Here is a 25,641-nt window from a genome sequence, read left to right as displayed (position 1 = left end):
AATGTACCCTGTAAATGGAACGGTTCATAGACTATAAAGCATTACAGGTTACATCCTGGTACTTTACATTAGCTTTTCTATATACTGTATCCATGTGGGGATTTTAAAACGTTTTTGTTTAGTTTCTTGCTTCTTGGTTTAAGTGCAGAACAAATCAGGTGCTGTCATTTGATCATATAATAGGATACAGTATAATACAGCTCTCCAAGTAGAGCCCAACTGACGTGAAAACGTCTATCCATCAAGAAACAGATTGAAGTGTTTTTCTATGGGGGGGTCAGACGTTGACATCAGCCTTATATCCAGCATACAAAGCACATGTTCTATTCCAGTGGTATTAAATCGTTTTCAGCTGGGAGTCGGTGGGACCCATTTTCTTCCTTAGAATTTCTTGTGACCCCACCCCAAATATTTTTTTTTAAACCTTAAAATCGGTCAATTACATTTTTTACGTAAAACAAAATTACCTTCAATTAATAGCATTTTCATCTCTTATCAAAATGAAAATAAACCAGTAAATACATCTAGTCAATAACATTTTATTTGTCAAATTACCTTTCTCAAAACGTGTGTATATTGACCCATACGATAATCTGTACTCTTAATTACGAAATAATATAACTATATATATTGTATTAGTAATTTTTTTTCATTAAAAAAAATATATATATTTGGGGCGACCCCACTTACTGCAGTTCCCAGGACTTTAATACAACCGTTCTATTACTTATTTTTTCTATTCATCTTCTTCAGTACTACTTCTGTTCACAACTATGCAGAATATACTACACTGTCACCGTGTGGCTCACCTGAAGTACTGCAAGCAGAATATACTGCGTAACAGTGACGTGTGCTATACGGAAATGTATTGTATTATAATGTTTCAACACTTTATTATCCAGTAATGTGAGCTGAGCACCGATGGTATATTTTCATTTTATTAATTTGAAGAAAAATATGAATAAAGGGCTCTATTTAATCCGTATCGTGGAAGTTCAGCATTACAGCGTGATTCAAATTTAAAGGCAATGTTTCCGTGTTAGCAGAGACTGCATTCACGGTAAACACTGCATATGTCGACTCAATCGGGATTTACCTTCAGCGATACTGACTGAATAAAGCCCAAACTTTACATAGGTAATATTTGTGGGTTAAGTACAAGGACAGGTGTACATACTTCATGAATTTTACATTCCTTGACAACAACAGATCATTTAAATATGTAAACATGTAAAGTGCTATGTGCAATCTTAATGGAATGTTCCTATAAGAACACATACATAGATATATACTTGTGATAATTACGTACAAGAGTGATGTTAAACAAGAATGATAAAACAATAAATGATTAAAACGTGATTGGCTAAATAAAATATTTGTAAACTTGGTTATAAGTAGTACAAGACGATTCAACAATTCTAAAAGAAAAACGTGTCGTTGCTGTTAGTTTTAGAAGATGCTTGGCCCACACTACGGTCTCGTCATCTCTTCTCACATCATCTGTAGGATGATGGTGACCAGTGCCAGACACAGAGAGAGGGCTACCAGGTCTTTCTCAGGATGTACTCCTCCATCAGCTACACCATCTGTGATTGGGAAATCATTTTAAGACACTTTAACATAGAGTGCCCAGCAGTGGAATCCGATGTAATTATCCTATGTAATTACCATGTAACACGTTAATACATATTCAGTTAACGTTAGGCAGTGTTTACACTTTACCTCTCACTTTTTTTATTTATTTTGTTCTTACAGGAAAGTATTAGCAGTGCTAAGAACTTATAGTCGACTTGTTAGAAGATCATTCTATAAGTACTCTTTAAAGGGGGAATCCTTAGTTGAAACAATAACAAATGAGACACCCCACCACTGTTGTGGGAAAAATCTGGGGGATGGGCCTGGAGAAATGCAACCACTCTCAAATTCTTAGACAGAGCTATGGTTACAAGGACAGACCATCCGTGATCTCAAAATTATAGTTTTAACCACGTTATGAGGCTATATAGTGTTTGTTTACAATTACATCGTTTACAAACAATGGAGTAAAAAAATATTATTATTTGGGGTTCTGACGGGGGACGACAGTTGAACTAGGCTCATGAGACATTTATAAGTTATATTATTCTAGAATCAATGGGTGTATAGCATTAATTTAGGAGTCCAAAGATGGATATAGCAACTGCTGATTGCCTTTTAAGGGTTCATCAGGAATAATGCCTATATGTAATATGTAGGAAGGCAGGTAGCTTAGTGGTTAAGAGCGTTGTGCCAGTAACCGAAAGGTCGTTGGTTCTAATCCCCTGGCCGACTAGGTGAAAAATCTGTCGATGTGCCCTTGAGCAAGGCACTTAACCCTAATTGCTCCTGTAAGTCGCTCTGGATAAGAGCGTCTGCTAAATGACTAAAATGTAATGTAAAGTGTGGGCAGTCCATGTTTCCTTACCCAGAGTTGTGGTGGCTGGTAGTGGCAGGACTGTGACAGTGGTGTGTGCTGGCGTTGTGGTTGTGGTGGTGGTGTTGAGTGGGTCCACCACGGCTGGCACCACCACAGTGGAAGCTGCTTTACCTCCAGTCAGGCCGAGTCCCAGAGTGTCCAGATCAGATTGCAGCTGCTTGGCTACCCACGCCTGAACAACGGTGTCGTTCTCAAACGTCTTCAGATCGTCCACGTTAGTACCCAGAAGTCCTTTCACCTCGCTCACGGTCAGACTCTGAGTTAAATAAATAAATAAAGAACAGATGAAACAGGTTTCCTGTATTTCCATTGTAGCGGCAGGTACAGCAGGTCCAGGGTTATTCCAACACCCCCATACTTACAGTAACTACGGCGATCTCAAGACCTGTGAAGGTGGTTATGTCCATGTTCACGTTCTGAGCTGCAAGGCTCCTTACGTCTTCAATGGGAGCACCACCTGGCAAAAAGGGGAATGCACACTTTCAGCAAGAACTGAATAGAGAACCTCAAATTGTCATACTCCATTAGGCTTTCCACATTTAGTTTTGCCCGGTGCAATGGAGCCATTGGAATAGTCCCAACAGAACAAACCCGGCCCACCCGGCCCACCAGGCAAGCTAAATCAAACGCACCAAAAGTAAGTGAAAGAAAGCAAATACTTAGGTCTGGTGTGTGTGTTTACCAAGGTAGGGGCTGATGAGTTGGTAATATGTTGTATTAGCAGTACGCTGTGAGCTAAAGGAACTCTTGCTGATGTTGTATACAGCCCTCTTCTGCTCAATGGAGCAAGAGGTCACATCCAGGGAATTGGCATTTCTTAGAAGATAAATGAGAAACACAAAAAAACTGTTATTGTTATTCAGGACTACAGTTTAGCTGACATATTGTCTCATTGTTACCCAGGACTACAGTTTAGCTGACATATTGTCTCAATGTTATCCAGGACTACAGTTTAGCTGACATATTGTCTCATTGTTATCCAGGACTACAGTTTAGCTGACATATTGTCTCAATGTTATCCAGGACTACAGTTTAGCTGACATATTGTCTCATTGTTATCCAGGACTACAGTTTAGCTGACATATTGTCTCAATGTTATCCAGGACTACAGTTTAGCTGACATATTGTCTCATTGTTATCCAGGACTACAGTTTAGCTGACATATTGTCTCAATGTTATCCAGGACTACAGTTTAGCTGACATATTGTCTCAATGATATCCAGGACTACAGTTTAGCTGACATATTGTCTCAATGTTATCCAGGACTACAGTTTAGCTGACATATTGTCTCATTTTTATCCAGGACTACAGTTTAGCTGACATATTGTCTCATTGTTATCCAGGACTACAGTTTAGCTGACATATTGTCTCATTGTTATCCAGGACTACAGTTTAGCTGACATATTGTCTCATTGTTACCCAGGACTACAGTTTAGCTGACATATTGTCTCAATGTTATCCAGGACTACAGTTTAGATGACATATTGTCTCAATGTTATCCATGAGTTGGTAAACAGAACTGCGAAATAATTCATTAGCCGTTTTTTGCTGAGCAGGTCAGATATACTCACTTCAGGCTGCTTGACGTGATGGTCTTCAGTACGCTCACGTCCAGAGAACACAGATTAGAGCCAATGGCATTTAACTCAGAGCTCCCCAAGGAGTTACCTGACGTGTTCAAGTATGTTGTGATGATTGCCTTACTCTGAATGCATCAACAGAGAGAGACCTGTATTAGAGAAAAGCTACATACAAAAAAAAGTACAAAGTACAAACGTCTCTTTCCTTAATATACCTTTGCTGTTTCCCATGAACCATCACCAGAGGCCATCAGTGCTGACAGTGTGTCTATTTTGGTGACAGTCCACTTTGTGATGTCATCAAGAGTGGCCACACGAGACACAGAGTGCAGCACCTTAAGCTGCTCGTCAACAATGCCAGATGGATAAGCCTGTGGAACACAATTATGCATTTATTAGGGTTATTGTACTCTGCTCATTTTATTAATGATTGAAGAAACTGGACTGGTCTTCCTAGAGTAAAGACATTCTGCTACCTATCCCTTTTCATATCTATACACGGCCACTACCGTGTATTGAATATAATCATCGTTTCCATTCCATTCTATTCTGAGAGTCAAAGAAAACGAATGTCAGACGGCCATATTGACATCATCATTACCTGGTTTAGTTTGACTAAAATAATCTTCTGGAAGTCGTTATCATCCACTCTTTCAGTGACAGTGGCCAGATTGTCTTTCAAAATGCTGGTGTCCAGGCAGAGGTCAAACTGGGTCACGTCATAGCCGAAGGGGAACGAGGTGTCTGCGATGACCGACTGGGTGATGTTGCCAGTGGTGCATCCTTTTGAAATGCAACCAAAGGTGAGAAAGAGAAGTTACATGCACACACACGTTCACACACATAGACACCAGACAGTATGCAAATATGCTACTCATGAAAGTCTCATAGCAAATGTTTAATTCTCTAAGCTTTTTCTCCAAGATGATTAGCGCATAGTGGGTTTACCTGCTCCTCGCTTGGATCTTCTGAGTGAGTTGATCTCCTTGAACAGTGTCTTCAGCTTCCTCTTCTGTGTTTCCTGCTTCCTCAGCTGGGGCATAAAGGACTTGAGGAACTTCCCTTTCACCTCCTGTGAATACCAAAACAAACATTTTTAGATCAATCATTTGCACCCTTTTACAAAAATAACATGGCGTAAACACAAAAAATTACAAGCGTAAACGTACTCTTGTGAACAGGCTCCAGAAGTTTTGGGTCAGATACAGTGGCAGGGTTCCAAGGTCTTCCAATGTTTGTTGATTCCATGTAGCAGTGTTTCTGAAAACAGAGTTCATATTGTAAATTGTATTGTTATTCCATGTACAACTTCTGTGATTTAATAAAAATAAAAATAAACTTTGCTCACAAAAGTTCTCATTCACATACCCATACTGTGTCGTCCCTGAAAGTAGGAGCTTTTCCATGGCAGTGACTTGAGCGTCGGTGAAGTCCTTGCAGTTCTTCAGTTTCTCCAGAATGAAGGGGTCAGAGTTTTGGATGTAGGAACCATCCATAGTACACACCATGTTTCCCAGCACCTCCACATTGTTTTTACTAAGACTCACTCCACTAATTCCCTAGAAATTACACAAAGTGATGTATTAATTAGAGGGGATTCGTTTGAATCATATGTTTCTATAAAACGTTGTTGACCTGCCAACTCTTCCAACATTCTGTAATTGTAATTGGCTATGGCTTTGGCTAGGGGAACCACAACTTTTCCATTGCAAAAAAAAAGTGAACTGAAGGGGTGATAGTGCTGGTCTTGGTTTGTATGATAGTGTTGTTGTTGGTTTTTAGAGAACCAGACATTTCTGACTCATGCAACTATGGTACTGCACATGTATGTAGAAACACTAAGACCCTAATGAGGAAACCTGTTTACTGGTTAGTGCATTCCAACATTCCATAATTGTTTTATTAAAGCTGTGGACTGTTATCTAACTTAGCTGAGGGTTCTGGGTATGTGCTGTTAAGAGTCATTTCCTACGCCACTGCACGTCTTAAAAAGGTCACAGGAGATACACTACATGACCAAAGGTATGTGGACACCTGCTCATCGAACATCTAATTCCAAAATTATGGGCATTAATATGGAGTTGGTCCCCCCTTTTTTGCTATAACAGCCTCCACATTTCTGGGAAAGCTTTCCACTAGATGTTGGAACATTGCTGCGGGGGACTTCCTTCCATTCAGCCACAAGAGCATTAGTGAGGTCGGGCACTGATGTTGGGTGATTAGGCCTGGCTCGAAGTCAGCGTTCCAATTCAAGTTCTTCCACACCGATCTCAACAAACCATTTCTGTATGGACCTCGTTTTGTGCATGGGGGCATTGTCATGCTGGAACAGGAAAGGGCCTTCCCCAAACTGTTGCCAAAAAGTTGGAAGCACAGAATCATCTAGAATGTCATTGTGGCGTTAAGATTTCCCTTCACTGGAACTAAGGGGCCTAGCCCGAACCATGAAAAACAGCCCCAGACCATTATTCCTCCTCCACCAAACTTTACAGTTGGCACTATGCATTCAGGCAGGTAGCGTTCTCCTGGCATCCGCCAAACCCAGATTTGTCCGTCGGACTGCCAGATGGGGAAGTGTGATTCATCACTCCAGACAATACATTTCCACTGCTCCAGAGTCCAATGGCGGCGAGCTTTACACCACTCCAGCCAACACTCAGCATTGCGCATGGTGATCTAAGGCTTGTGTGTGGCTGCTCAGCCATGGAAACCCATTTAATGAAGCTCCAGACGAACAGTTATTGTGCCGACGTTGCTTCCAGAGGCAATTTGGAACTCGGTAGTGAGTGTTGCAACCAAGGACAGACGATTTTTATGTGCTACGCACTTCATCACTTCGCGGCTGAGCCATTGTTGCTCCTAGATGTTTCCACTTCACAATAACAGCACCTACAGTTGACCAGGGCAACGCTAGCAGGGCTGAAATTTGACAAACTGACTTGTTGAAAAGGTGGCATCCTATGACGGTGCCACGTTGAAAGTCACTGAGTGTTTGGCCATTCTACTGCCAGTGTTTGTCTATGGAGATTGCATGGCTGTGTGCTCGATTGTATACACCTGTCAGCAACAGGTGTGGCTGAAATAACCGAATCCACTAATTTGAAGGGGTGTCCACATACTTTTATATATATAGTGTATCTATAGATGAAGGTACACAACTCTGCAGTCACACACCAAGCAGCTTTTTGCGTTGTCCAGTAGCATTGTATCCTTGTTCAGCACGCTGGAGAGGACAGAGAAGTCAGCAGAACCTGCCGCGCTGAAGTAGGACCCGCAATTGCTTTTTTCAACCTTTGCATAGCTGGAATGAAATAAACAATTAATACGGATTAATACAAATGAGCTAAGGAAACATTCCCTAAACACATTGATCCACACATCACTCATATGAAGCATCAACAGGATTATAAAATCAGATTGTATTTGCTGGTAGTTTTTTTCTGAACTAAAATACATTCTGAACTACCAGGAAATACTTTCTTTAGAATATTGTCTGGATTATTGTATAGTATTTGAATGTTAAAATCATGAACAGGATAAGATCATGATCAGGATTAGATCATGAACAGGATTAGATCATGAACAGGATTAGATCATGAACAGGATTAGATCATGAACAGGATTAGATAATTAAAGATGCACTAAGCAGAAATCGCTCCACCATTTCCTGGTTGCTAAAATGAGAATAGTTCGCCTAATTTCAGTTTATGTGACGTAACAAAGCAAGTGTTGTCCCATGTGGCTCACTTGGTAGAGCATGGCACTTGCAACGCGAGGGTTGTGGGTTTGATTCCCACGGGGGACCAGTATGAAAATGTATGCACTAACTACTGTAAATTGCTCTGGATAAGAACGTCTGCTAAATGACTCAAATGTAAATGTAGTGTAGATAATTTTTGTACCATCTAAACTGCTGTGAAATGTATTTTCAATAACCTAAAATATTGTATTTGTACAAAACTGAAAGTAAAAGATGCAAAAAACGAAATTTAAGAACGGGAGCATAGAAATAGCACACATAGAACATATCTACAGCTTCTTAGACCTGCGTTCAATGAGAATGACAGATCTTTAACAGATAATTCTATGTGAATTTGGTTGGGTTGCCCAAAAAGTTACATATTGCAGCTTTAACAGGATAGATTATTGACAGGATTAGATAATTAACAGAATTAGATAATAAAACAGGATCAAATAATTAGCAGGATCAAATAATTAACAGTATTAGATAATGAACAGTATTAAATAATTAACAGGATTAGATCATTAACAGTATTAGATGACAGGTTAGATAAATAACAGGATTAGATAATAAACAGGATTAAATAATTAACAGGATTAGATAATTAACAGTATTAGATGACAGGTTAGATAAATAACAGGATTAGATAATAAACAATATTAAATCATTAACAGGATTAGATAATTAACAGTATTAGATGACAGGTTAGATAATAAACAGGATTAAATAATAAACAGGATTAAATAATGAACAGGATTAGACTTACTTGTAATATAGTAGCAGGTCTGAGGGATAGTCTGTAAAGTTCTGGGAGAGGTTGCCTTTCAGTAAATTGTACATGCAGGTCAACTGTGGGAAAATGATAAGAGGCAATCATGTGTGAGATGTATTAGCTATCATCATCATCATCATCATCATAACTCTGACATCTTCATGTCTCACGGACCTGTGTTTCTTTCAGCACCACTTTCTCTCTAGGGATCTTCGGTCTGCAGGCATGAACCAGCCTGCGCACCGTTTTGATGGTCAAGGACTGCACTGATGTACACGTGAACCCTTGCAACACGGACGGAGAGAGCCTGTTTGTAAGAGGAGAAGAGACTGTTTGTAAGAGGAGAGAGACTGTTTGTAAGAGGAGAGAGACTGTTTGTAAGAGGAGAAGAGACTGTAAAAGGAGAAGAGACTGTTTGTAAGAGGAGAGAGACTGTTTGTAAGAGGAGAGAGACTGTTTGTAAGAGGAGAAGAGACTGTAAGAGGAGAGAGACTGTTTGTAAGAGGAGAAGAGACTGTTTGTAAGAGGAGAAGAGACTGTTTGTAAGAGGAGAAGAGACTGTAAGAGGAGAAGAGACTGTTTGTAAGAGGAGAAGAGACTGTTTGTAAGAGGAGAAGAGACTGTTTGTAAGGGGAGAAGAGACTGTTTGTAAGAGGAGAAGAGACTGTTTGTAAGAGGAGAGAGACTGTTTGTAAGAGGAGAAGAGACTGTAAGAGGAGAAGAGACTGTAAGAGGAGAGAGACTGTTTGTAAGAGGAGAAGAGACTGTTTGTAAGAGGAGAAGAGACTGTAAGAGGAGAAGAGACTGCAAGAGGAGAGAGACTGTTTGTAAGAGGAGAGAGACTGTTTGTAAGAGGAGAAGAGACTGTTTGTAAGAGGAGAGAGACTGTTTGTAAGAGGAGAAGAGACTGTTTGTAAGAGGAGAAGAGACTGTTTGTAAGAGGAGAAGAGACTGTTTGTAAGAGGAGAGAGACTGTTTGTAAGAGGAGAGAGACTGTTTGTAAGAGGAGAAGAGACTGTAAGAGGAGAAGAGACTGTAAGAGGAGAGAGACTGTTTGTAAGAGGAGAAGAGACTGTTTGTAAGAGGAGAGAGACTGTTTGTAAGAGGAGAAGAGACTGTTTGTAAGAGGAGAGAGACTGTTTGTAAGAGGAGAGAGACTGTTTGTAAGAGGAGAAGAGACTGTTTGTACGAGGAGAAGAGACTGTTTGTAAGAGGAGAGAGACTGTTTGTAAGAGGAGAAGAGACTGTTTGTAAGAGGAGAGAGACTGTTTGTAAGAGGAGAAGAGACTGTTTGTAAGAGGAGAGAGACTGTTTGTAAGAGGAGAAGAGACTGTAAGAGGAGAAGAGACTGTTTGTAAGAGGAGAAGAGACTGTTTGTAAGAGGAGAAGAGACTGTTTGTAAGAGGAGAGAGACTGTTTGTAAGAGGAGAAGAGACTGTTTGTAAGAGGAGAAGAGACTGTTTGTAAGAGGAGAGAGACTGTTTGTAAGAGGAGAAGAGACTGTTTGTAAGAGGAGAGAGACTGTTTGTAAGAGGAGAAGAGACTGTTTGTAAGAGGAGAAGAGACTGTTTGTAAAAGGAGAAGAGACTGTTTGTAAGAGGAGAGAGACTGTTTGTAAGAGGAGAAGAGACTGTTTGTAAGAGGAGAAGAGACTGTAAGAGGAGAAGAGACTGTAAGAGGAGAGAGACTGTTTGTAAGAGGAGAAGAGACTGTTTGTAAGAGGAGAGAGACTGTTTGTAAGAGGAGAGAGACTGTTTGTAAGAGGAGAAGAGACTGTTTGTAAGAGGAGAGAGACTGTTTGTAAGAGGAGAAGAGACTGTTTGTAAGAGGAGAGAGACTGTTTGTAAGAGGAGAAGAGACTGTTTGTAAGAGGAGAGAGACTGTTTGTAAGAGGAGAAGAGACTGTTTGTAAGAGGAGAGAGACTGTTTGTAAGAGGAGAGAGACTGTTTGTAAGAGGAGAGAGACTGTTTGTAAGAGGAGAAGAGACTGTAAGAGGAGAGAGACTGTTTGTAAGAGGAGAAGAGACTGTTTGTAAGAGGAGAGAGACTGTTTGTAAGAGGAGAGAGACTGTTTGTAAGAGGAGAAGAGACTGTTTGTAAGAGGAGATAGACTGTTTGTAAGAGGAGAAGAGACTGTTTGTAAGAGGAGAAGAGACTGTTTGTAAGAGGAGAAGAGACTGTTTGTAAGAGGAGAGAGACTGTTTGTAAGAGGAGAGAGACTGTTTGTAAGAGGAGAAGAGACTGTTTGTAAGAGGAGAGAGACTGTTTGTAAGAGGAGAAGAGACTGTTTGTAAGAGGAGAAGAGACTGTTTGTAAGAGGAGAAGAGACTGTTTGTAAGAGGAGAAGAGACTGTTTGTAAGAGGAGAAGAGACTGTTTGTAAGAGAAGAGACTGTTTGTAAGAGGAGAAGAGACTGTTTGTAAGAGGAGAAAGACTGTTTGTAAGAGGAGAAGAGACTGTTTGTAAGAGGAGAAGAGACTGTTTGTAAGAGGAGAAGAGACTGTTTGTAAGAGGAGAAGAGAGAGAGCATGAGGAAGTAAAGAGACAGAAAGACACAACAGGACAGTTGATCTGGGTTTGTCATGTTAACTAATTTATAACTTACTCCTCTGAGTCGATGCTTGCATTGCTCGCTATGGTGCCGAAGAATATAACAGCCTACAACACAAAGACAAGGTAAGAGTCTTGGTAATGACAGTTATATCTATCTATACAAGCCAAATGCATAAATTGTTCATGTGAAACCTGCTAGGAATGAATAAACCCAGTGAGCAGAAGAAAAATGAAAATACGTTGTTTTCTACGTCTTTTCAACGTCTTTTCAACGTCTTTTCAACGTCTTGTGCTCATAGGGAAGGCCTGTTCATAGATGATGTCAAGACACCAACCTGCTCTTGCGTCCATGTCTTTCTGTTGATCGCCTGTACGTTCACAGGCTCCTCAGAGAAGGTCAGGAGAACCCTGGGGATCAGTGTGGCCATGGCATCAGGTACATTCACAACCAACGCATTGGGGCTTTGGTTGATGGTGATTATCTAATAAGGAATGACAAAAGGAAAGACAACCATTTTGTTAGAACAAACAACATGGCTCTTCATCGTGTTGTAGAATTCAGGGCAAATATAGTATTTTGACAATGTGCATACTTTTTCATATTTCAGTGTGACCCACAAACTGTTAAAAAAAAACAAAAGAAAAACTAAGTGTAGCCAATAAAACACTGTTGGATACACCTGGTACCTTGCTGATGTAGGTTTCCTGTAGAATCTGTGGGCCAGCCAGCATGTTGGTGACAAACACAGAGCTCTGGGATGCTGTCAACAGCTCAGTGGCTGGGATGCTCGTTATCGTCGCTGATGGAACGCCCACAATGAGCGTGCCCAATGAGATCAGGGAGGCGGCGGTGTTGATCTGTCAATCAAATAGTATTACTCAGCTCAGGCTCATTCGAGTGTGATTATCCATGTTTATTTGTTCATTTTTTATTTATCTTTTATCTTATCAAACAGACTTTGATCCCAACAATACAGCAGGCTGTTATGCCAGAAATGAATGTACTCAAAAGGATTATAGAAGCAATTATGATTCTCTGATTCTAGAGAAGATGGCGCCCTCACCTGGAAGCCTCCGGTAGTGATGGTCTGGATGACTGTACTGGCCTGGCCCAGGTTCCAGCCGCTCACAGAGCCGAGTGTTGCCAGGGACGACACAAGTACTGAGGAAGAGACCGAGGAGATCTGGGTGGTCGTCAAGCCAGTGCTGCTGTTCCCCATGGTTGCTATGGTGCTCGCCGTGATAGTTTGGAAATTAGCCACCAGTGCAGCAGATACCTGCCGGAATGCAAACACAAAGCTTGCGATTTATTTAAGCCATTATTACCCATGGCATCCCTATTTGAATCAACATCCATGGTGACCTGGTTGTCACACTGAGTCAACTACTAAATAGGGTTGATGAATTTCTGCTTATGACATAAGCATATCATGTGAAACTCAGAACTATGTCTGCTCTCCTTGTTCCGTTTCTAATCGTGTACCTGAGGGTCCTCAGTTCCATTGCAGAATAGCTTCAGACGGTCCAGGATGTCCCTACTGGCTGTCTGGCTCAGGGAGTTATAGGCCGTACTTGGGACCTCACAGAGGAAGAAGCCAGGAAGTCTGAAGGAAAACAAAATATCCAGACCAACCATTGTTACAGTGTCATTTCAGTTGGGTTCTAACCGTTATCGTCATAATGCTATTACTACAGAGATGCTACTATTACAATAGATGCCACTACACTACATATATTACTACAATCCCTACTTACTTATACAGTTCTACTAACATCCTTACCATGCCCATCATAGCACTACTACTACTACTACTACTACTACTACTACTACTACTATTACTACTACTACTACTACTACTACTACTACTACTACTACTACCACTACTACTACTACTACTACTACTACTACTACTACCACCACTACAACTACCACTACCACCACTACTACCACTACTACTACTACTACTACCACCACTACTACTACTACCACTACTACTACCACTACTACTACTATTACCACCACTACTATTACTACTACTACTACTACTACTACTACTACTACTACTACTACTACTACTACTACTACTACTACTACTACTACTACTACTACTACTACTACTACTACTACTACTAATACTACTACCACTACCACCACTACTACCACTACTACTACTTCTACTACTACTACCACCACTACTACCACTACCACTAATACCACTACTACTACCACTACTACTACTACTACTACTACTACTACTACTACCACCACTACTACTACTACTACTACTACTACTACTACCACCACTACTACCACTACTACTACTACCACTACCACTACTACCACCACTACTACTACCACTACTACTACCACTACTACCACTACTATTATAGATGGATACTCACAGCAGAGGGTTGAACGTGGGGTTCAGTGTGTATAGCTGTGTGATGTAGTATGCAGTGACGTTAGCAGGTATAGCTGTGTTGTTGAAGAGCTTGATGTTGGCCTGGTTCTCCAAGAAGACATTGATCTTCAAACACAAAATAACATTGTTATTCATGCAATTTCTTATCGCATTTCTAGTGGATGGTTATCCTGTTTTCATTAAAATGTGTATTGTTGTATTTCCCCTCAGATTACATCTAGCCCCTAGTCCTCATGACAGCCAGCCTAAATCAGGGACATACCTGACTGGTGGTGACAAAGGTGTTGAGGTCCTCCAGGGAGAGGTAAGTCACAAAAGCACCGATGTAGTTCACAAACCAGGCGGTGGAGTTCAGCTCTGGGTCGTTGGCATTGTAGCACTTTGATCCAGAACCTTACAGAGACAGAAGAACAAGCTGACGTCATTGGCACTTGCATACTATCATGCTACGCGATACCATCAACATACTGTCATCATCCCAAACAAATGTTAGTCATTAACCTGAAATGGGTAAACACATTTCTATGACAGGATAATCATCTCAGATGAGGAGGGATTTACATGAGATAATCATATCCACACGGGAATATGGTTGTGTGCTTAGTAGTGTTTATTCAGTGTCAAACCTTTCAGTGACACGAAGTCTTACCTGTGCCAAGGTAAGTCTTAATGGTGGTGTACACATCACTCTGTGCAAAATCAGAGCTGTTGTAGCTGAAATCGCTTCCAAGGACTGAGACTCTGAAGCAAAACAACACAGACGATGTGATCAGAACAAATGCATGGTGTCAGTGTTTGAGGTTTTATATAATCTAACGTGCAAAGAAAAGGATTCATGATACTTTCGGTCATTTAAAAAAAATGACAAAAAAAGAAGCCCCTTACAGTTTCTGGAAAGCGAGACAGCTGCCGTTTTGCACTGTAGATGAACTGATGAGGCTCCTGGTGAGGAACCTCAAGTAGTTTTTCAGTCTGAGGTCAAACCAGGCGTTCACCTCTGACCTACTGCCGCTGCTCAGAGCTAAAGGCCAGACGCAGGGAAGCGTCAGCTGCTTCACAGCATCAGGGACATCCTCCTGAAGAGAGAAACAGGATGGGTTGGGGTGAAAATGCCCAATATACACTTTTATTTTCAATTCAAATTGGGTTGACCACAACACAAAAGACAAAATGTGTCAAATCCTCAACAAAACCAAGTACGTTCAAAAAATAAGAATACAATTCAGGAAGTAGAAGAGCTGCATACTGTTTCCAGGAAGACAGGCGTCTTGGCGTAGTCTTTGAAGACAGCACATATGTTGGAACCGTTGCCAACCACGTCAGGTTGACTGAGGAACTGACTCAGCTCAGAGCAGGTTATGGAATTCAGGAGCTGCGACGCCAGGAGAATGTCTGATTACTGATCAGTTGATCATTAAAGCAGGGGACAGCCACTTGAAGTAGGCCCAAGTTGTTCTAATTACAATGTTATACTATTGAAGAAGAAGATGATTAAGAAGAAGATGTCCTCTGCCATTACCTCAGGTTGGCGTGTGTCTGGCATGAGCGTGAAAAGCATCGACAGGTCGGGGAATCCAAAGCCAAGGAACGTGCTTCTCAAAAACGAGTAGAAGCTTCCGTTTACATAGCATCGCAGTGGCGTTGGCTCTGTCAGACAATAGAAAGGCCAGTTTAGATAAATATATTTAATTAACATGGCCCAGCATTAAAAAAAACTGAATTACTGTACCGTAGGTCCCTAGAACCAGGATCGAAGAACACTGTTTTAGACCCAAATGCGTACCTTTCAGTAGGAGCAGGGCATTGCTGTAGATTTCCCTCTGTGTGTCTTCAGTCAGTGTAGACCGCAGAGTGTCTAATAATGAGATTCTGAGTTTCCAGAAGAAAAACAATGGGAGATATGTGTAAATGTCACACTAAAAAGCTATTTTAAATGTTCTATAACATTTGTTGATTTATATTAGCTTGAACTTGTTTTATCTCCACATGTGAGAATATAGCACATCAGAACACATATAAACTGCTACAGCACATCAGAACACATATAAACTGCTACAGCACATCAGAACACAGATAAACTGCTACAGCACATCAGAACACAGATAAACTGCTACAGCACATCAGAACACATATAAACTGCTATTTCACTTAGTTATCGCTCCTTACGCTTCTTGGCTGCTGTTGCAGCCCCTATCCTTCATGATGCGGAAGAGTGGTGTCACTTGATTGGATGAGAGGTTCAGCAAGAGGGGGTTCAGCCGAACCCTGAGCCACACGAGGAATTCTGTGTCATTGATGGCAGTGGAGGACAGGTCCCCACTGTCAAACACCACCTGGAGGAAAGCTGACTTCACCTCTTCTGTGTAGTTGTTCATGTGTTTCTGGAGGAATTTTCAAACGTTATAACAGAATATTTTCAACGTTATAACACAACTGAAAACACATATGCAAAAAAAATACTGAGCCAAGTGTCCCAGCTTGCTTTAGACAGTTTTCAAACAGAACATTGTAAAATTGACAGCAACATGCTGAATTGTGGATATTACATATGGCAATACTAACTAAAATGCAATAAACAACAGACATTACTTGTTAGTAATGTATCTCAGAACTATTTTTAGTATTGTAGAACAACTACAATTCCAATCGGAAACATCAATGCTGTGCAACTGAAAAGGTTAGTAGACCGAGACTGTACGTACCTGAATAGCAGGTGAGAGTATGTCAAAGAACAATCCAAAGTTAGCCGGACCGATGGCTGCCATGATCTTGTTGACACCCTGTGCCCCTTTTAGTTGGGAGGGAATCACTGCGAGCTGAGCCAGCTGGATAGGTGTGAGGAGATCTGCTACATTCACCTGGAGATAAAAAAAATAATTTAAACAGTTGTCGGACATTGTACATCAGCACCTCACAGCCGATGTTAGGTTATTACCGCTTCAACAGCTAATAGTTAGCTCATTTCATGTAGAATTTAACACCCCTATTTCAGTTCCTAAATTGAAATGATCTGACCCCAGAGAAATGACTGCAAGAGGAAAAAAGCTTCAGACTCTGCAGTACAAAAGATGTTTCACTGACATAATGCCTTGTGACTTACTCCATTGAAATCACTCTTCAGGGTCACAAAGTCCACATATGAAGCATAGATCCGGAATTGTCCAAAGTAGCTTCCAAGCCAATCCCTGTCATCTCTCACAGTCTTCACACAGGAGAATCCTTGGGGGGAGGGACCAAAATTATTTAACACTAGCTCAGTTTCCAAACTTGTATTATTTTAATCTGTTGACAATCGATCTATTCGTCATTCATAGCTTTAGTTATTCTATCAATCCGATAGATGTTATGTCGCGAAGCAACAAATTATGGCCCATAGAGACGAGCAACATCTGGACCACGTTCAGTAGCCAAACATTGTTTAACGTTGCAGATAGAAATGCCATGAATAGAGCGGATGTGATATCAGAGATGTATGTTTGTTCTACACATAACGTTCTAAAACGCTGCTGAACGTGCCGCTGCTATATGCATGCAAAGTGAATATGGAAGGCACTTCACAATTACTAAATGTAAACAGAACTCGTCATTTTCGGAGACAGGTGACGCGACAACAATACGATTCGCTGGTAAAGTATAAATAAGGTAGTGGTTGCTAAATTACTGTAAACAAATTTGGCAAACTGTGGGGCGTAACAATTTACTTATTTACTGTTAATTAGCCACCTCAAATCTCTTTGCTAGAAACGCGACGCTGTCTCCAAAACTGCTAGCTAGCTACAGTGCCTTCAGAAAGTATTCATACCACTTGACTTATTCCACATTTTGTTGTTACAGCCTGAATTCAAAATGGATTCAATTGCATATTTTCATCCATCTACGCACTACCCCATAATGTCAAGGTGAAAACATGTTTTTAGAAAGTTTTGCAGATTTATTGAAAATCAAATACAGAAATATCTAATTTACATAGGTATTTACAGTATAATCACATTTGTCAGTGATTACAGCTGTGAGTCTTTCTGGGTAAATCTCTAAGAGCTTTGCATACCTGGATTGTACAATATTTTCACATTATTTTTTTTTTACAATTCTTCAAGCTCTGTCAAGTTGATTGTTGATCATTGCTAGACAGCCATTTTCAAGTCTTGCCATAGATTTTCAAGTTGATTTAAGTCAAAACTGTAACTAGGCCACTCAGGAACATTCAATATCGTCTTGGTAAGCAACTCTATTTGACCTTGTGTTTTAGGTTATTGTCCTGCTGAAAGGTGAATTCATGTCCCAGTGTCTGTTGGAAAGCAGACTGATCCAGATTATCCTCTAGGATTTTGCCGTTTCGTTTTATCCTAAAAGAAACTGACAAGCATACCCATAACATGATGCAGACACCACCATGCATGAAAATATGAAGAGTGGTACTGAGTGATGTGTTGAGTTGGACTTGCCCCAAACATAACACTTTGTATTTAGGACATAGAGTTCATTTCTTATTTTTTTGCAGTTTTACTTCAGTACCTTATTGCAAACATGATGCATGTTTTGGAATATTTTTATTCTGTACAGGTTTCCTTCTTTTCACTCTGTCATTTAGGTTAGTATTGTGGAGTAACTACAATGTTGTTGATCCATCCTCAGTTTCCTCCTTTCACAGCCATTAAACTCTAACTGTTTTAAAGTCACCGTTGGCCTCATGGTGAAATCCCTGAGCGGTTTCCTTCCTCTCCGGCAACTGAGTTAGGAAGGACACCTGTATCTTTGAAGTGACTGGGTGTATTGATACACCATCCAAAGTGTAATTAATAACTTCACCATGTTCAAAGGGATATTCAATGTCTGCTTTTTTTTTCTACCAATAGGTGCCCTTCTTTGCGAGGCATTGGAAAACCTCCCTGGTCTTTGTGGTTGAATCTGTGTTTGAAATTCACTGCTTGACTGAGGGACCTTACAGATAATTGTATGTGTGGGGTACAGAGATGAGGTAGTCATTCAAAAAATCATGCTAAACACTATTATTGCACACAGAGTGAGTCCATGCAACTTATTATGTGACTTGTTAAGCACATTTTTGCTCCTGAACTTATTTAGGCTTGCCACAACAGAGGTTGAATACTTATTGACTCAAGACATTTCAGCTTTTCATTTTTAAATAATCTGTAATTAATCAGAAAAACACAATTCCACTTTGACATTATGGGTTATTGTGTGTAGGCCAGTGACACAAAATCTAAATGTAATCAATTTTAAATTCAGGCCGTAACAAGAAAAGGTGAAAAAAGTCAAGGGGTGTGAATACCTTCTGAAGGCACTGTAGGTCTACATTTGGTGATTGTTTTTGTGTCTATTTTGATTAATAGCCTATGTCACTGTGGTAGTTTGAGCTATCTGTTGTATGGTGAACTTGGGCTTCATCAAGGTTTATTTGACATTTCAGTTTTTCATTTTTAATTAATTTGTAAACACTTCTAAAAACATAATTCCACTTTGACATTATGGGGTATTGTGCAAGTGACACAACATTTCAAAATGTGGAAAAAGTCAAGGGGTGTGAATCCTTTTTTTTATTTTTTACTTTTACATATGAACAATTTACAGACGCACACAAACAATGACTACATCTGATCTGCCCAAACCTGCATGTTCACACCTCCATCACTACTGCCTGTATTATTGTTTGCCACTTGGCCTTAAATTGCATCAATTCGTTTTTCTCAGTCGCCCATGCTATTTCAATATTTCAATTATAAATCATTAGATTTTTCCATTGTGTTAATGATGGCAGATTGATTGATTTCTGCGTTTTTAGTATTCCTTTTTTTATTTTTTATTTTTTTAGATGAGTGATGAGAAGAAAATTGTCCAGCCTATTGGGTATTTCACTACACCCCCCATATGCCATGTCTTGAAATATGCAGACAGACTGACTAAAAGTAAGTTTATATTGTAATACTTCTGACAGCCAACGTTCTAGCTCCCCCCACAACTTCCGGACTTTGTAGCATCCCCAGAAAGCATGGATTATTCAGTTATTATTAGTTTTACACTTAAGACATGACTCTGCCGTTGTGCTGTAGAATTTGCGAATTTTGTATGCTACATTCTATACATTAGTTTATACTGGATTAAGCGTACATTTTTAACTTTAATTAAGTTAGTTCTGCTCCAACTTTCCCTCCATCTTGTGACAACATCAGTTCATTTTAAGTCTTGGTTCCAACAGTTTATATATTTTTCTAAGATATTGTAAGTTGGATGGTGCTCTCTGCAAGGTTTTGTATACCTTCCCTATCATACAATCATCATTTTCTGACTCAAATAAGATTCTCCCTAGGTTGCTCTGATGTCTGAAAGATTTCAAATCGAAATTTCGCGATATGTAACTTTTAAGCATGTATTTTGAAATTATCTACATTGATCAATCCAAAATTTCTTTTTAATTCTGTTTCCAAGTCATTCATGGTTTCTATGCCTTTAGTTTTCCATATAGACCAATTTATCAGTGAATTCTGAAAAGCTATCCAGGAATTGTTCCATAGGGTTGTGTTTTTATGGAGTGATATTGGTTCTTGTAGAATACGTTTCATTTTCTTCCATATTGTTTTAGTGTTATTAGCTATGAAGTCGGTAATGTTCTTAGCTTTATCCTTTGAAAATAGACACATAAAAATATTCTGGGGATGAGCATGCGCATCTTTAATATGTACTCATTGTTCCTCTTTAGTGCATTTAATGATATGTCGGAAGTAAAAGTCCTGGGAGGCGAGTTGATACAATTCCAAGTCTGGAAGGTTAAAACCACCCTCAGACGTAGGAAGATGTAAAACATTCCTTTTTATTCTATAATTTTTTATTTGCCCATATAAAGTCTGTTAGCATCGAGTATACTTTTTCAAATGCCTTCGGTGGGGTAATTGGTATTACCGAAAATACAAAAACTTTGGCAGCCATGCCATTTTAAAGAGGTTTATTCTACCTGCAAGATTTATGGGAAGATTATTCAACTTAATTACATCTGCTTTCATATTGTTGAGTAATAGGATAAAGTTATCTTTATATATGTGTTGTTTGTTGTCACGTATTAAGCATCCATATGTATTTTATATTTGTTGTGGTCCACATAAAAGATTGCTGTAGATAATGAGTTATTATTTTTCTTTTTCCTATTGCTATTATTTCATTTTTTTTCACGTTAATTTTATATCCTGAGATTAGTTTTGTATTCTGAAAATATTTTTAGCAAAAGGGGCATTGAGTTTTCAATATTGGTCAGGTATATCAGGAGATCATCTTTAAGAAGTTTAGTTTATATTCATGTTTACCAGTACTGATACCTGTTACGTTTGGGTCCTGTCTAATTCTTTCTGCAAGCGGTTCAATTGACAGTGGAAACAGGAGGGGGGAGAGGGGACATCCCTGTCCTGTGCCCCTTTCTAAAGCAATTTCATCAGATAATGTATTATTTGTGTATATTTTTGCTTTAGAACATTATACAATATTTGTATTAATGTATTATGTTAGCTGGAATGTTGAAAGCTTCCAAAGTTTTGAATAGAAAAGCCTTTTCAGCATCAACAGCCATTATTGATAAATATATATCTAATTTTTTTGCGTATTGTATTAAACTGAAACATGTTCTTCTATTTGTTTGATATGTATCAAGTCTGGTAAGTGTGAATACTTTCTGAAGGCACCGTAGGTACATGTCTGAATGTTTATTTGTTGAAGGTCGTGACGTCTCTCAACTTTCTAAGTTGCTGGTTTAGATCTGGTCCCAGATGTTGTTCCATTCCACAAATCTTTCCATTATAAAGTTGGGCCTCTTTTATGGCATCAGCTCTATGACATCAGTCTTTATTGTTTTAGCTCTGTTCTAACCAAAGTCAAGAACGGTAGCTACCATTAATTGTGTAAGCTAGCTAGCTGCTACACTCCGATTTCCTGATCTATTGTACACTATATATAGGTATGTGAACTCTACCACAGCTATGTCAACTTTTCAATATTAATATGAAATGTCGTCACGTGTACAGTAGCAATCCGCTAGGTTTTAATACTGTGTAGCGTTAATTAATTTTTTGTCCAATGTAAAATTAGGAAAATGTGTTCAAAAATGTTAGCTAGCCATTCTACCTAGCTTCTGTAAAAACAATAACTTTTAGAGTACATCTACATTTATTCGATAATGTATTTTGATAAAGCATGGAGTTATTTTGTATTTCTAAGTCAGTTAATTTTTAGCTCTCAAGAACCCAAGTGGGAAATAATCCAGTTTACAGCCGAGTTTTCAGCTGACGGTACTGATCACAGCTGGCGCTCTGTTTAACTGCGACACTGTCTAAACGCAAATACGCCTCACTTGCGATATGGTTTTGGAAACCTTTGGAACTTAACTTTCATATAAGTGAGAAATAATATTTCAAATACAAAATATACACTTACTGTGCGCAGTTTAGCAAAGTTGCACCCAACTGTTTTCACAGGCCAACTCGGCCACGACACATCCTCTCACCTTGCGCTCGCATTTCCATTGGACCATTCCATTCCACATTTCTTGTGTTTCTCAAAATACAGCCGGGTGCAACTTTCCTAAACTGCGTACAGTAAGTGTATCTTTAGTAACTGAAAAATAATGTATTGCTTGTATTGCGTATGAGGCGTATTTGCATTTAGAAAGAGCATTTGGGCGGCGAAATCCCTTATATATAGTGTACAATAGATCAGGAAATGTTTAATAACATTTACCGCCTATTTGACTTGCTGCTGCCGCCATGTCTGTTTCAAATAGACTTTAGTGCAGCCAACATAGTAACATAATATTTTGAGTTAGAGGACTCATTATGTTACCTTCAATGGATTGGCCTGTCAAATAATCCTTGGTGAACATGAAGACTTGCTGGGACTGCATCAGCGACAGCCTAGTGACCACATTATCACACCCCTTGATGCTGTGTGAAACAAAATATGTTTTATTAAAAGACAACCTATTAAATGTACTACCGTGCATTATGTAGAATAGACATTTAGAATATACAGTATCTGGCAATCACATGCCATATCACATCCTCAATAATCATTGCAAACACTAAGAGCTGAAACTCACATTGCGCTATAGGAGTCACAGCTGATATTCCTTGGGATAACGGAAAAGGTCCCAGGATTAATGCTTGGGAGGAATAACGGGAGATAGACCTGGAACCAAAGCTTGAATCCCTGAGTATCTAGTGTCTGCAATTTGGGGGCGAGTGCCGTCAGTGTCAGGTTTAAGAGGGTGTCTCGCAGTCCTGGCTCAATAGCTGTCAGGTTGCTCTGTAAAAAAAAGTAATAATAAACATTCTGTAAGGAGGTGCTTCGTAGATTAGCAGCATCAGAGAAAATGCATTGCTATAAAAACAACAACAGTAGCTAAAACGAGTGACTGGAGTCTTGCCTTAGCTATTTTGAGTAGTTCATAATCTACTGCATATATGGCAATAGCTTAGGACCACTCCTGGTTTACCATGATGACAATGTTGTTTAGAAGTGTTCAAATAAACCAATCATCTCAATACCAAGAATCAATATACAAACCTTTGAAGCAACCTCCACAAATGATTGGAAAAATGGACCAATCTCCGCCACATCTGAAGACCCCAGAACCAATAGGAAAACCTCTTGCACAAGAGTTCCATTTGCCAGGTTCGTGGGGTCCAGTATCAGCTCAGCTTTCTGGTTTGGTGAGAGGGAGTCTAGAACTGCCACCTGGGGAGAAGTAGACAACAGAATACAAATGCATTACCCCTCTAAATAGCCATAATTCCACACATGAGCAGTGTCAAACTAGTCAATTCTGATCATGCAAAGAACACTGGCAAACAATTGTTTTACCCCTGAGATGTTGAAGTCTTTGAGATCCGAATAGGTTGTGTATTTGGAGAATGGACCCAGGTTGATTGCAAGCCAGTCAGTGTCGTCGTGGATGTTCAACCTGCAAACTAAAAGACATGTATGGCCGCTTTGATTATTGCAAAATGGAGTACATTGATGTTATATTCAATAGACAAGGAAGCAACATGCCAACTGTTCACTCCTTTCAAACAAAGCCCACTTCATCCAGCAGAGGCGATGAACAACCCAACAGAAAGCCAACGAGCACCACAACCTGCTTGGTGAGCCCTACCTGGTTCATTGATAAGGTGTACAGATATCCTCAGGTATTTCAGCAGGACTCCTGCGATTCCTTCTCTTCTACCCTCAGTCATTTCAGGGAAAGCTCTGTCCATTCCTTTTACACTGTAAATGGGAAAAGATACACTCATGACATTTCCACCCCACGTTGGCAATAGATTTTAGTCATCGAATCCATGGCTAATATTTGCAAGAAGTTGGCCCCTACTCACATGACTTGGTAGTTGGTGCAGGTAACGTTTGAGGTAGCAATGGTGAGCATGACTTCATTAAAACTGGGGAGGATGGGAATCAGCTTTACTTCGAACCATGCAATCCAGTCCAGCGTTTCGAACTTTGGGAATTGAAGGCTGATGATGTTAAATGTCAGATTCATCATCACATCTCTCACAGCTGGATAGATGTCAGGAATCTGTTGAAACAAATGACCAGAGGTCATCAACACTGCACAACTCATCATGGCATTCAATCCAGCTTTTCCGGTACTAACTGAAAGTACAAGATTGATAGCTTGCTCGTTGCTTAGTTGTTGTCTTTCACTATCCACAAAGGGAGACACTGGAAGACATGGGGATTGCTATTTGTCAAGATGAAATCATGCTGTTTGTTTTTCTCAAACTTGCATTACCTCTTCCTTTGCGGTCAGTATCGTCAGAAACTCATCAACATTTTTGAAAGCGTCTCCTTCCTCCAGCCGCATAAACACAAGTTTAATGTCAGCTGTGTCATTCAATGCCCCAGAGGTCAATGTCAACTGTGCCACTTGGGTGGGGGTAAGCAGCGACAGTGATTCCTTCTACAAATAGGAAAATGAAAAAGAAAAGTGGCACATGTCAGTGAGTGGCACAGTAATATTATTGAGAGGTTAACCATCCAGACAAACACTTAGGCCACTTACGCTGGAGAAGTCGGGATTGAGGACTTGTAACTCTTGCAGTTCTGCAAAAACAGAAAAGATGCCAAAGTTCCTCTGGAGCCAGTCCATGCTTCCACTGGTGTTTGAGACACAGCCGGGATCTGAAACAAAAGTAGAGTAAAACAAATGGACTTTAAATCCCCTTAAGCAGATGAGTTCAGTGGATTGGCCCAGATAAGTGTGGATGTTTTTGTGCTTTCCAGAACCATTTATTACCTGATGAGTCATTTCTTGAAAGGAATGGATAGATGTAATGAGTGAAGATCAATCGTTGTTGCTCTCTGTCCATGGAAGCTTTTTGGCTGCTTAGAGCGTTAATGCTGAAACAGAGAACAGAGCCTATGTTATGTTGACTTCTTATTCAATTGTATGATATCACCAATTGTATTGACTATTGCATTAGGTATCATGGCTTTACATACACAATTTGGTAGGTCTGACAACTGAAGTTCTTTGAGCTGAGACAGGAGAGGAAATTCCTGGAAGGAGATGCCAAGAATGGACGGAGATTCTTCTGGAACAACTTGTCCACGAAACTGGGGTCGTTTAGCTGTGCATTACTGAAGTTGTTGATTTTGATCTCTCCGATGGCATCAAGGACATTTGGCATGGCTGGACTGCTGATGTTAGGGTTCTGGAAAGGTATAAACAGATTTGCAGTGACAAAGTCCACACATATTGGCAACATTTTGTTCTAATTCTGGGATTCAACATACCATGCTGGAGTAATCCAGAAGAGCCTGATCCAGAACAGCAGCATTGTTTTGGAAGAACAGCTTCCACATTTCCGTTGAGTAAGTATTTTTGCTCGCCAATTGGCATTTCAGAATCGTTACCAAGTTGTCCGCTGAGAGACGGGTAGTCTTAAAGAAAAGGATGCAGGGACGTGAACCAAATTAGACAACTGTGACATCAACATGAGTAACATCAACAAAGACGATGCGGATGAGAGAAATGTGGCTGTTGCTACTGACAACATTCAGTGATGAGTTTAAAAAGCTTACTGAGGAACAGGCATATTCAGAGACGTTGAAATTGC

General features: G+C 39.9%; 1 protein-coding gene across 1 annotated transcript; it reads right to left on the bottom strand.

Moving 5' to 3' along the window:
- Window positions 1-924: 924 nt before the first annotated feature.
- LOC121539055 lies at window positions 925-25,637 on the bottom strand. The gene is made up of 40 exons (XM_045206114.1): window positions 25,607-25,637; window positions 25,319-25,465; window positions 25,025-25,236; window positions 24,819-24,922; window positions 24,585-24,703; window positions 24,315-24,482; window positions 23,899-24,098; window positions 23,679-23,791; window positions 23,387-23,493; window positions 23,090-23,260; window positions 22,623-22,828; window positions 22,367-22,467; window positions 16,626-16,744; window positions 16,228-16,383; window positions 15,692-15,906; window positions 15,309-15,394; window positions 15,045-15,172; window positions 14,772-14,897; window positions 14,411-14,601; window positions 14,175-14,266; window positions 13,788-13,918; window positions 13,506-13,630; window positions 12,586-12,706; window positions 12,167-12,379; window positions 11,790-11,960; window positions 11,438-11,584; window positions 11,155-11,207; window positions 8,724-8,856; window positions 8,544-8,626; window positions 7,210-7,336; window positions 5,404-5,594; window positions 5,205-5,295; window positions 4,984-5,107; window positions 4,637-4,818; window positions 4,251-4,406; window positions 4,027-4,160; window positions 3,138-3,271; window positions 2,818-2,912; window positions 2,444-2,711; window positions 925-1,586 (listed from the first exon to the last, which is right to left on the bottom strand). Exons 2-40 carry the CDS (start codon window positions 25,385-25,387, stop codon window positions 1,492-1,494), a joined length of 5,457 nt encoding a protein of 1,818 aa, XP_045062049.1. The 5' UTR covers window positions 25,388-25,465; window positions 25,607-25,637; the 3' UTR covers window positions 925-1,491.
- Window positions 25,638-25,641: the final 4 nt, after the last annotated feature.

Source organism: Coregonus clupeaformis, chromosome 21, assembly GCF_020615455.1.
Source record: "Coregonus clupeaformis isolate EN_2021a chromosome 21, ASM2061545v1, whole genome shotgun sequence".
In the NCBI taxonomy this organism is placed as follows: domain Eukaryota; kingdom Metazoa; phylum Chordata; class Actinopteri; order Salmoniformes; family Salmonidae; genus Coregonus; species Coregonus clupeaformis.
This window is presented reverse-complemented; position numbering and strand designations above follow the sequence as displayed.